Source organism: Muntiacus reevesi, chromosome 1 (genome assembly GCF_963930625.1).
Source record: "Muntiacus reevesi chromosome 1, mMunRee1.1, whole genome shotgun sequence".
Taxonomy (NCBI): domain Eukaryota; kingdom Metazoa; phylum Chordata; class Mammalia; order Artiodactyla; family Cervidae; genus Muntiacus; species Muntiacus reevesi.
Window position 1 is genome coordinate 259980007 of NC_089249.1, and position 13149 is coordinate 259993155.

At 41.4% G+C, this 13149-nt stretch overlaps 1 protein-coding gene across 3 annotated transcripts in view; it reads left to right on the top strand.

The window, feature by feature from the left end:
• Window positions 1-13149, top strand: part of VCAN (versican) — a 113904-nt gene that overhangs the window by 66647 nt on the left and 34108 nt on the right. For all 3 annotated transcript variants that reach the window (XM_065919094.1, XM_065919093.1, XM_065919095.1), the window contains 3 exons: window positions 1319-6529; window positions 9807-9920; window positions 12961-13074. In XM_065919094.1, coding sequence (XP_065775166.1) covers window positions 1319-6529; window positions 9807-9920; window positions 12961-13074 — 5439 coding nt within the window. The remainder of the gene's footprint in view (window positions 1-1318; window positions 6530-9806; window positions 9921-12960; window positions 13075-13149) is intronic.

The following is a 13149-nucleotide window of genomic DNA, read 5'->3' on the forward strand; positions in this document are numbered from 1 at the left end:
GTTGATCCTTTCATGGGTGAAGGGGAGTGGCTTCTGACAACAGAAGCCATTTCCCTACCAATTAGGGGCAGGAGTGATTCCATCGTTGTGATTATTATTCCTCCTGTAAGTTCTCAGGTTCAACCTAAGCACGTGTGGCATGGATCAGGGCTAGGCTGAAAGCTGTATCTGCAACAGTGTTCCCGGGACCAGAGGGCGAGACCCTGGGCCACCCTCCGAGCCCCTCTGTCCTCTCCTGGGGTCAGCACACCCACAGGTACCTTCTGTGCTGCCGTGATTCTGAAACTAGGACATCTGCAGTGGTGGGAACCTCTCCAAGGACCACTGAATTCCGCTGCGATGCGAATGAGGGTGCAGAACTCCCTCCTGGTGTTCAGATGAGAAGCTTTGCTGGGGGATTTCTGGAGAGAGAAAAGGCAGATGGGCTTAATGGGTTGATGCCCTGTGGCAATCTACAATCTAGGAAATGTTCCCAGGATAGGTGTTATTTCAGGTATGCTAGGTTTAATGTTTAGAAGTGACTCCTGAATTCTGTTGGAGAAAAGGTTAATAAAGAGAATGACAATTGCCCCAGTCCAGATCACCTCTCATTACAGATAAAGGTGTAAAGGTGTGGAGGGCTCTTCTTTCTTGGTGCTTTCTGTGAGACAGGCCTGCGTGGAGACCCCCAGCCCCTCCTCCCCAGGGCTTCCTGCCCTTGTGCATGGAATGTGGCTCCAGTCTATTACACAGCTAAGTCTTGTCTTACTGTTGCACTGGGACAGGATTGTCATTACACTGTGAAAGGGCTATAAAGAAACCTCTCTTTTACGTTTCTAAAAAGTCTTCTCTAGGATAACTTATGACAAGAGGCCAGAAGAAATCGCTTCTCACTTCCTTATTCAATAGAGGGCATCTTCGCATTCCTTTGTGCTGACACAAAGGACAGCAATCAGTTACTTTGTATGATCTGGTGAAGTGATCTTAACTTGAAATTTTTTTTTTCCAGTTCGCACAGAGATGAATTCCTCCATTTCATGATTACACTGGGTGTACATGGTGCCTTGTTTCGTTTTAAGGACGTGGTTTTGTTAAACATGTTGACGAGCTTTTGTGACCTGTTGCTACAATTGGATTTATTTTTCCCATTGTTAATATCAAACAGCAAACGCGAAGACTGAGAACCCATGTGTAGAAGGGTGATTGCTCTTACTGTGAACAGATTTGAATCCTTCTTTTTGTGTGAGAGTGTGATCAGCCAGCCTTGCTATCGATTTCTTCTATCGTACACTGCCAAATCTTCTATTTAAGTATTGTGAAAACTCTTTGTTTTTTTCAGGTCGAATGAGTGATTTGAGTGTAATTGGTCATCCAATAGATTCAGAATCTAAAGAAGATGAGCCTTGTAGCGAAGAGACAGATCCAGAGCACGATCTAATTGCTGAAATTTTACCTGAGTTACTTGGTATATTGCACAGTGAAGAGGATGAAGAAGATGAGGAGTGTCTCAATGCCACAGATGTCACGACCACCCCATCCGTGCAGTACATAAATGGGAAGCATGTAGTCACCACTGTCCCCAAGGACCCAGAAGCAGCAGAAGCTAGGCGTGGCCAGTTTGAAAGTGTGGCACCTTCTCAAAATTTTTCAGACAGCAGTGAAAGTGATAGTCATCAGTTTATAATCACCCATGCTGGATTATCTACTGCCATGCAACCTAATGAATCTAAAGAAACAACTGAGTCCCTTGAAATTACGTGGAGACCCGAGATTTACCCTGAAACACCAGAGTCTTTTTCAAGTGGTGAGCCTGATATTTTCCCCACAGCCTCAATCCACGAAGGAGAAGCCACCGAGGGGCCAGAGTCAATCACAGAGAAAAGTCCTGAACTTGATCATCTGGTGCATGAACATACTGAATCGGTGCCTCTGTTTCCTGAAGAGTCTTCAGGAGATGTTGCCATCGACCAAGAATCTCACAAAATCATCTTTTCAGGGGCTACCGAAGGAACACTTGGTGAAGAAGCAGAAAAAAGTTCTACCACACATCCTCCAAGTATAGTTGCAAGTTCTGTGTCAGCACCTGTGTCCAAGGATGCATCATTTATCTTAACAGGGACTCCACAGCCTGAGGAGCCATTGTCTACAGTAGAAAGCTGGGTGGAAATAACCCCTAGACACACTGTCGAGTTCTCAGGAAGTCCTTCAATTCCAATTCTGGAAGGCTCTGGGGAAGCAGAAGAAGACAAAAATAAAATATTTGCCATGATAACTGATTTATCACAGAGAAATACTACAGACTCCCTCATTACTTTAGACACCAGCAAGATCATGATCACAGAGAGCCTTTTGGATGTTCCTGCAACCTCCGTATATTCAATTTCTGAACAGGTTTCTGCAGTAGAGCCTACCAAATTTGTAAGGGAGACAGACAATTTTGAGTGGGTTTTCAGTCCACCTCTGGAGGAAACAACAAGGAAAGATGAGGAGAAGGGAGCTGCAGGAACAGTTTCTACAGTTGAGGTACATTCCCCTACACAGCCATCAGATCAGTTTGTTTCACCCTCTGAATTAGAAAGCTCAAGTGAAAGTCCACCTGATGATTCAGCAGCTGCTGCTAGGAAGAGTTTCATGTCCCAGATGACACCCACACAATCTGAAAGGGAAACGACAAGTTCTACTGTTGTTTTTACAGGCGCAGAAGTTTTAGGCAATCTGGCAGCACAGACCACAGATCCCAGCCTTAGCAGTCAACCTGGGGTTCCAGAAGAGTCATCTACTGTCCCAGGGAGCCCTGTCTCTCTCTTTATGGAGCAGGGCTCTGCAGAAGCTGCTGTTGACCCAGAAACTACCACTGTTCCTTCACTTTCATTAAATTTGGAGCCTGAAATTCTAGCTGAAGAGGAAGCAGCTGGCACTTGGTCTCCACATGTGGAAACTGTATTCCCTTTTGAGCCAACCGAACAAGTCTTGAGTACTGCAGTGGACAGAGAGGTTGCTGAAATTATAAGCCAAACATCCAAGGAAAACTTGGCTTCAGAGATCTCAGGAGAGCCAATTCACAGGGCAGAAATAAAGGGCTTTCCTACAGACTTTCCTTTGGAGGAAGATTTCAGTGGTGACTTCAGAGAATTCTCGACAGTATCTTATCCCATAACAAAAGAAGAAATAGTGATGATGGAAGGCTCAGGGGATGCAGCATTTAAGGATACCCAGATGTCACCATCTGTCACACCTACCTCGGACCTCAGTAACCACACTGCTGACTCTGAGGGACCTGGCAGCACCTTGGTCAGCAGCTCAGCCTTCCCTTGGGAAGAATTCACAGCCTCTGCTGAGGGCTCGGGCGAGCAGTTGCTCTCAGTAAGCAGCTCTGCCGACCAAGTGTTTCCCAGTGCCGTGGGAAAAGCCTCTGGAACAGATTCCCCATTTATTGACCAACGATTGGGAGAAGAAGGTGCTACCGATGAAAGTGATCAAAGATCCACCATTTTGCCAACAGCAGAAGCTGAGGGTACTGAAGCTTCAACCAAAGAGGGGGAGGTGAGGGAGAATCACACAGTTTCAATGGACTCTCCCCCAACTGTGGAGCCAGACAAATTATGGCCTAGACAAGAAGTCAACCCTGTAAGGCAAGGAAATGGAAGCGAAATAGTGTCAGAGGAAAAGATTCAAGAACAAAACTCCTTTGAACCCCTTCAAAGCTCTGTTGCACCAGAACAAACAACTTTTGATTCACAGACATTTCCTGAACCTGGACTCCGAACCACAGATTATTTCACACTAACGACAAAGAAAACTTACAGTACTGGTGAGAAAGTGGAGGAGGAAGTCATTCCTTTAGCTGACGTGTCCACTTCAGATCTGGATTCAAAGGGCTTGGCATTGTACACTACTCTCCCAGAAGTTACAGAAAAACACCATTTTTTCTTAGCTACTGCCTCAGTGACTGAATCAGTACCAGCTGAAAGTGTAATTGCAAGTTCAACCATCAAAGAGGAAGAAAGTATAAAACCCTTTCCCAAAGTTACGAGCCCGATAATTAAAGAGTCAGATACAGATCTTTTATTCTCTGGACTGGGATCTGGGGAAGAAGTTTTGCCTACTATAGGATCAGTGAATTTTACTGAAATAGAACAAGTCCTTAGCACAGTATACCCCCTGACTTCTCAAGTACAAAATTTAGAGGCCAGCATCTTAAATGATACAAGTGGAGACTCTGAGGGAATGGAAAATGTAGCAAATGAAATGAGACCACTCATTTCCAAAACAGACAGCATTTTCGAAGATGGTGAGACAGCATCCAGCACAACGTTACCAGAAATTTTAAGTGACGCCAGAACAGAAGGGCCCTTTACGACACCTCTCACTTTTTCCGCAGGCCCCGAACATTCTCAAAATCAGACACATGGTAGGGCAGAAGAAATCCAGACCAGCAGACCGCAGCCTCTGACTGATCAAGTCTCTAGCGAGAATTCTTCAACAGCAGAAACTAAAGAAACAGCAACCTCTTCCACTGATTTTCTGGCTAGAACGTATGATCTTGAAATGGCCAAAGGATTTGTTACATCAACACCAAAACCATCTGACCTGTTTTATGAACATTCTGGAGAAGGTTCTGGGGAATTGGATGCAGTTGATGCAGAAGTCCACGCTTCTGGAATGACTCAGGCGACTAGGCAAGAAAGCACCACATTTGTTTCTGATAGATCCCTGGAAACACGTCCCACGGCTCCAAGTGTTGAAGTTGTTACTGTTGATGGATTCCCGACAGTTTCGATGGCGCTGCCGCTTCATCCCGAGCAGAATGAAAGCTCTCCTGAGGCAGCCAGCACACTGGCCAGTACAGCGTCGTATGAGAGGGCCACAGAAGGTGCTGCAGATAGTTTCCAAGACCATTTCGGGGGATTCAAGGATTCCACATTGAAACCCGACAGAAGAAAAGCTACTGAAAGTATTATTATAGATCTGGACAAAGAGGACAAGGATTTACTATTGACCATGACAGAGAGTACCATCCTTGAAATTCTACCTGAGCTCACAGATAAAAATACTATCATAGATATTGATCACACTAAACCGATATATGAAGACATCCTTGGAATGCAAACGGACTTGGATCCAGAAGTACCCTCGGGACCTCCTGACAGTAGTGAAGACAGCACTCAAGTTCCAGAGAAGTATGAAGTAGCCGCTAACCTGTCTTCAACCGAGGAAAACTTTGAGGCTTCCGGTGATATTCTGCTGGCTAATTATACTCAGGCAACACCTGAATCGAAGGCCCCTGAAGACAGAAATCCATTAGATCACACAGGTTTTATCTTCACAACTGGGATCCCCATCCTTAGCTCAGAGACAAAATTAGACGTTTTGCTTCCCACAGCCACCTCTCTGCCTATTCCTAGTAAATCTGCCACAGTTAACCCAGAGTCAAAAACTGAAGTCAAAACCCTCGATGACATCTTTGAATCAAGCACTTTGTCTGATGGTCAAGCTATTGCAGACCAAAGTGAAGTCATATCAACGTTGGGCTATTTGGAAAGGACACAGAATGAGGATGAAGAAAAGAAATATTTAAGTCCCTCTTTCCAACCAGAATTCTCTTCTGGGGCTGAGGAGGCACTGATAGATCCTACCCCCTACGTAAGTATTGGTACTACCTACCTTACGGCCCAGAGTTTAACAGAGGCACCTGATGTGATGGAAGGATCCCGTCTGCCGGATTCCACTGACACATCCACAGTTTCAGCTTTTGCAGAGCTGCTCTCTCAGACACCATCATCTCCCTCACTCAGTGTCCACTTAGGCAGTGGGGACTCTGAGCACTCAGAAGACCCCCAGCCAAGTGCTCTGCCAAGTACAGATGCCAGCACATCCCCAGTACCCTCAAGAGAACTTGCAAACGTTGAAGTAACTTTCAAACCCTCAAGTGAAGAGCGCTTTCACCTAACTGAGCCTCCATCCTCATCTCTTGACACAGAGCCTTCAGAAGATGAAAGTAAACCTAAACTATTAGAACCAACGGAGGCTTCTGCCATAGAACTAATTGCTCAAGAAGAAGTTGAGATTTTCCAAATTTATCACAGCACAACCAGTGTCCAGGTTTCTGGGGAAACAGTCAAGGTGTTTCCCAGTACTGAAACACCTGAGGCTGAGTCTATTGTCACAGCTGCAAGTGAAACGAAGTTAGAAGGTGCTACCCTGCGGCCACATTCTCCTTCTGCTTCTGTGATTCATGGGGTCGAGGCAGGTGTGGGGCCTCAGCCCAGCCCACAGACTTCTGAGCAGCCCACCATCCCTTCTCCTCTGGAAATAAACCCTGAAACACAGGCAGCTTTGATCAGAGGGGAGGATTCCACAGTAGTGACCCCCAAACAGCAAGTACCGACGAGGATGCTTGATTCTAATAAGCAGGCAACACTAGGCATCACAGAGTTAAATACTGAGCTTGCAACTCCGTCATTTCCCCTTCTGGAAACTTCTAATGAAACCAGTTTCCTGATTGGCATTAATGAAGAGTCAGTGGAAGGCACAGCAATCTATTTACCAGGTAAGGACACAACGTTGATAAATCTGTTTCCAAATGTGGAAACAGTCCCTTGGCCCTAACATATTTATTTATATAATTTTGTGGTACTGTGAAAAGGGGTGAAGGTTCTTTGTATTGTTCATGTACAGCAGAACAGGCCATAGTATTGATTCCCTAATGAGATGCAAAGAAAGTAAGTATAGACTGTTTGGGGGCTTTCAAGATATACTTTGTATTTTTCTGGATTTAGCAAACATGTTTCTTTTCTTTTTTTTCCTTTTTTTTTCAATTGCAACATGGAAAACCTGAAATTGTTAATGGTATAAAAATTCAATTTGACTTTACACACAACTTAAGTATGACTTTGTCTTAGGTCCCATAGTTATACATCTTAGCTTTAGGAACAGGAAAAGTATCTTATTAAAAAAAAAAGAATCTGTCATGAATGGGTGCTATTATGGCAATATTAAAATCTGTCAGGCCTTTACAAATGAGACTAGTAAGTAACTCTAATAAATACTTAACATGGTTCACACAATATCGGTTATAAGTTCATACTTTTGTGTAATTTCCTTGCTTTAGATAGGTAGTCTACACAATGCTTCTAACACAGTGCCTAGCCACAGTGAGTATTCATTCAGTATATATTCAAACTCTACCTGTTGAGAAAAGATTTCTAGGTTTTTACTGAGTAGACAGGAAGCATGAATTTGATACTGGTTCATATAGACTATGTCATTTAAGCTTCACAGAAAGGCCATAATGCATATATTATTATCTCCATTTAAAAGGGTAGGGCGTGGAGATTCAGAGAAGTTCTGTAATTGGCCCAGGGTTGTAGCCACACACGTCATGGTAAAGTGATATTTGAACCCAGATGGGCCTGACTCCAGAGTAGGTGGTTTTTTCCCACTGGTCTTTGGTCATTTTCTGTTAATATAATATAAAAATGAATAATATTTAATTACATGTAAAGCAGAGACCTTGGAATATTTACTCAGAGACCTTGGAATATTTACTAAGAGACCTTAGAATTTATTTTCCTTTTAGTCTAGTTGATAATATTGAAAAGTTCAGTTTAATGGTGTTTTCCAAGAACAGTGGGAATAATAATGTTAGTGGAATCCACAATAGCTATCACCACCTAGTTGCTACCTAGAAAAAGAAAAAAACAAAAACAAAAAACAGTACTTCTAGGACTGTGTTGATTAAAAATATGTTTTATTTTAATGAGTATGTTTTTACAGCATGGCTATACTTAGAGTTATTCTTCTGAGCGTTGCAACCTTGTCTTTTGTTCTACCAATGCTTCAGTTTTGTTGTGCTTCAGATAGAGTGAAATAGTCATAAAGTGTAACTTTTATAAATCATTAAGTATTTTGTGAATACATCTGATCAAAGGTGGCTGATTGATTTTTTTTTTTGGTCACTCTTTATCGAATCCATAAATGATAACCTAGTAATCTGGCCAATATTTATTCTTTTGTAATTTAGTTGAAATATAGTTCAGGTTAGAGGAAATATGATAGAGAAATCCCTGGTAATAACTATATCTCTAGAGAGAGTTGGATTTGACAAATGAGAAATGTGTACCAGTCGCCCAATTCATAATGTTTACCTAGAATCAGAGCTTGCGTCTTTGCAAAACAAAGCGTCACATTAGGTGAATTCAGTAAACAATGGCTCCTATTGGATTGCCTGGTCTATTTGCTGCAGTTTCAACTTTCCGAGGTGACTATGTACTGTTTAGGGAAGAATCAGATGCATGAAAACAGAGCTGTTCTCCTAATCTAAGCTACTTTTAGTTCACAGCCCCTTCCTCGCCACGCCCTTGACCTGGACTCTCGCATGATGTCTCGTGTCTGTGGGGGAGTAATGCTGTGCTCCCCACTTCTGTGGCACGTCACACTTTACCAGCCACTTTCACTTTAGTGTCATTTTGGTTTTGCACCGAGAGCAGCAGGTAGAAGTGTTGTGGACCGTGGCCTTGTCATCTAAGCAGCGTGTTTTCAAAAGCAGAAGGCGGAAGTAGGGAGATCTTTAGAACTATAGGGAGAGTCTTAGCAAACCTGGGGTCACTTTGGAAGAAACAGTTGCAAGCATCTGAATTAACCTAATGATCGTGAACCCACACAGGCAAATGTGCCCCTGTCAAAGTCTTTCTCGTTTTCCAGAATTTGCTTAACACTCAGAAAGTGTGAGTTTGACTTTCCTGGGTGGGAAAGGCTCAGTTCTTTTCTATAGCCATACCTGTTTCTCATGTTTCATAAGTGGATATCTTTTCTTTGTGTGTAATTATTTCAGACTTTCAGGACTTAAAATTTTTGAAACTATGGTTTTTATTCCATATATAGCCTATTTATTTCAGTTCTTTTGTAAAAATGGTTAGCTCTCATTTGAATTCTTAAACATTGAAGCAAGTACTTCTGGAAAAGTATTCAAATAATATATATAAGCTATTAATGTAAATATAATTACCCATGCGATATTATAGAATAATGTATGTGCCTCAATTAGTCTGAAAATACTTACATTTAGAAAATATGTATTAAGCTGTTTTCTCCTCAAACATTTGTATCTCTGGCCTTTATATTGATCACCTAGGAGTGTCAATTTTGTGTTTTTAATAAGAAAGTTGTAATAAAATCTTGGGGTTTCACTTAAGGTGAGATTTTTGTATTGGGGTTTGTTTTTACACAGTAGAGTTTAATCCATGTGTTGCTTTTCTTCAAGTATAGTTTAAAGGAGTACAGTTGGAACGTGTTTTTGGAAAAAGCATATTAATGTAGCAGAAGAGACCAGTGCACACTTTCGAAGAAAAAGTTTCTGAGCATTAAGTGGTAAAAGGCAATAATAATTTAAATGATGGTAACAAGCCAATGCTAAAAAGAATGCATGTTCTGTGTATCCAGCCATTTCACATGAACTAACCTCGTTTAAAAGAATACATTTTCCATTCACTGTGCACATACGTGTAATCATTTTGACTAAAATCAATTGCCATTATCATGCCAACTAAATCTGCAGTAGACTATATTAATTAGTTGCCAGATACCATACAAAATGCTGTTTAAAAATAATGATGATTGATTGGATCCCAGAAATGAATAGATGCGATTTGTAATAATTAGTTATAATGCCAAGAAACACTCCAGAGAGTAAAGTTAATGTTAATTTTTTATGCATAGTGCTATGGTAAAGCCTATGTTATGGTAGCAAAAAATGGCATTTTATGCTAAAATGCGTTGAAACTGAGAGATGAGCCTAATTGCTCTTCTTACTTTCCTGAACCTGGTAGGACCTGATCGTTGCAAAACGAACCCGTGCCTCAATGGGGGCACCTGTTACCCTACTGAAACTTCCTACGTGTGCACCTGCGTGCCAGGATACAGTGGTGATCGGTGTGAACTCGGTAAGATGTTCTTCCCTGAAAGACTATAGTGCTTTTCCGGAAGACGTATCGGGGGAGAGTTTATGTTGCTTGAATCCATCAGAGGATTTCAGAGAAGCCCATTGTAGATGAATGGCATGTTAGATGAAATTAAAATCATAGAGTAATTTAAGTACTCTGTGGGAAACAGAGATAGGTGTTTATTTGAATTTTCTTGATATCACCAGGACTCAAGGAAGGTTACTGAGGTCAGTTGTATTTGTGTGTGGTTTTTACACTCAGGCTTTACAAATGTAAAGTTTGATGTGATACTTGCTTAAATGCTGACAAAAAATTTTAATCTGTCTCCATATCTGCATATCAATAAATTATCAATTTAAGTACAAATTTCTCTTAGAAAGCTCTATTTAAAAAATAGGCTTCCCAGGTGGCGCTAGTGGTAAAGAACCTGATTGCCTATGCAGGAGACCTAAGAGACGCAGATTTGATTCCTGTGTTGGGAAGATCCCCTGGGGAAGGAAATGGCAACCCACTCCAGCATCTTTGCCTGGGTAATCCCCCAGACAGAGGAGCCTGGTGGGCTACAGTCCATGGGGTCACAAAGAGTCAGACATGACTTAGTGACTAAACAACAACCTAAAAGTAGGCAGTTTTTATGTTTTGAGATGACTTGCTGTTCTGGCGTGTCATGGGGAAGCACCTTCTCTGGCTGTGCCCAGAGACCAGCCTAGTCCACCTCTCCCTCCAAGGGCTGTGACATTGTTCCCTTCCTCCTCTCTTTTGGGTTCCAAAGAATGTCATTGTCTCTTTACGAAATCAGTCCCTTTTACTTCCATTCTTATTTAGGGTTCCTTTTCCTGAAGAAAAATTGTAAAAGGACTCCAGTTTTGATTTGACTAAATATAGACCTTGACCCTAAGAAATAAAATGACGGGAGCTACTCATCAGCTCCTTCTAGCAGCACCATAGTGGTTTTCTCATAATGACTGAGTAAAGATTACACCTTAGATTACACAGAAATGTTGAGATAAAACCCCCAGGATTCATGTTAAAAGAGTGTTTATCTTTTAAAAAAAAGCAAAAGTCAATGGAGCTAGTAAGTTCTATTTGTGTGCTAAGCAGTGAAGTAGAGATCACAATAGATAACATTTAAGAAATAATTATATCTTAAATACCAAATTTACATATGTTGTGTGTGTTTAGCTGCTAAATCCTGTCTGTCTCTTGGCAATATCCTGGATTGTAGCCTGCCAGGCTCTTCTGTCCAAGGAATTCTCCAGGCAGGAATACTGGCGTGGGTTACCATTTCCTTCTCCAGGGGACCTTCCTGACCCAGGGATCAAGATAGGTCTCCTGCATTGGCAAGCAGATTCTTTACCACTGAGCCACTTGGGAAGCCCTCAAATTTATGTGTGTAGTATAAAACTATATGTATGACCCCCATTCTTTTTCACATTACAATCAATTGAAAATAATTTAATGAGTTAAAATATGTGAAACTGTTCGATCAATGGCTGGCACTTAGCAAACAATATAAAACCATCATTATGATATTAATATAATATCATTTCTACTAAGGTCATTTCTTTAGGTAAGAATACAACATATACCTCTTAGAAATTTAATTTGTTTTTTATATTCATTTTTGGGCTTACTTGGTAGCTCAGTGGTAAAGAATCTGCCTGTTATATCGGAGATGCAGGAGATGTGGGTTCGATCCCTGGATTGAGAAGATCCTCTGCAAGAGGGGATGGCAACCCACTCCAGTATTCTTGCCTCGAGAATCCCCACTGACAGAGGAGCCTGGCGGGCTACAGTCCAGGGGATCGCAAAGAGGTGGATGTGACTAAAGTGGCCGAACACACATAGATTCCTTTTTAATACTTAATATAAACATTAACTAACTTTTTAGTGTAATTGCAAAATGCTATGGAGTGAAGGCATTAATTTCATCACAAGAGATCACAGATGTCTGTTAGAAAGGTTGCATTCGATATAGACACTGAAATTAGGGAAGATTTTCTTAAGTGGGAGAGGAAGACTCAACACAGCAAACCGAAGCCCAGAGACTGCAAACCGCAGGACGAGCTGGGGGACCGCGAGCATTCTGGATGCCTCCTTAGTGGGTGTGAGAGAGAAACACTGGGAAAGAACAGCGGAAAGCTAGTTGGATCTAGGCCTAAAGTCTAAGACTTTAGTATACCTAAGAATCCCCTGGAGGGCTTGGTAAAACACAGTTTTTTGTTCCCATCCTCCCAATATCAGAGTCAGTAAGTCTTGGATGGGCCTGGGAACATGCATTTCTGTTATTCTCAGGTGATACCGATACTGCTGGTCCAGGGACCGCATTTTGACGACTGCTGCCCTGGATAATCGGGGTCTTCGGAATATTTAGCTGCCAATGAGGGAGAATGGATATATGTATATGTATGGCTGAGTCACTTGGCTATGCACCTGAAACTGTCACAGAATTGTTAATAGGCTATACGCCAATATAAAATTAAACATTTTGTAAAAATTGAAAAATAAATTTAAACATTTAAAAAGATTTTTTTCTAAAAAGCTAATGAATAAAATTATCTTGATGGTGTCTAAAGACTATGACAATCAGCTGAATGAAGGATATATTGGAAAGGGAAGGGTCTGGAGGCCTTGAAGCTAGTGAAGTATTTTCAGTGTTTCACAAGTGAGGTGCTAAGAGCATGAACCAGAATTGGGGGTGGGAAGGCTAGGGGGATTCTTTATTGATTTTAAGGCTCATGGGACTCACCTAACAGCAATGGAGATAATGATCTTACTCTGAATATATTTGAAATTTTCTTTGGGCTGCCAGATTTAACAAATAAAAATATTAGATCAGTGACATTTAAATTTCAAATTTAAAAACAAATAGTTTTTAGTATAAGTTTGCCCTAAGTAAAGGATGTGACATACTAAAATTTCTTTTTTTTTTAATCTGGAATTCAAATTTAACTGGCTATCTGTATTTTATCTGGCAATCTTACGAATCTTTTGACCTTTTACTGAAAGTACTTTTATGGCTTTTATGGTTTTGTTTCAGATTTTGATGAATGTCATTCTAACCCTTGTCGCAATGGAGCCACGTGTATTGATGGTTTTAACACCTTCAGGTGTCTCTGCCTCCCGAGCTATGTCGGTGCACTTTGTGAACAAGGTAAGAGCTTTTGCAACATTTGCATGAAGAACAGTATTGATACTTCATTTCAGCTATTAATCCTAGACAGCACTT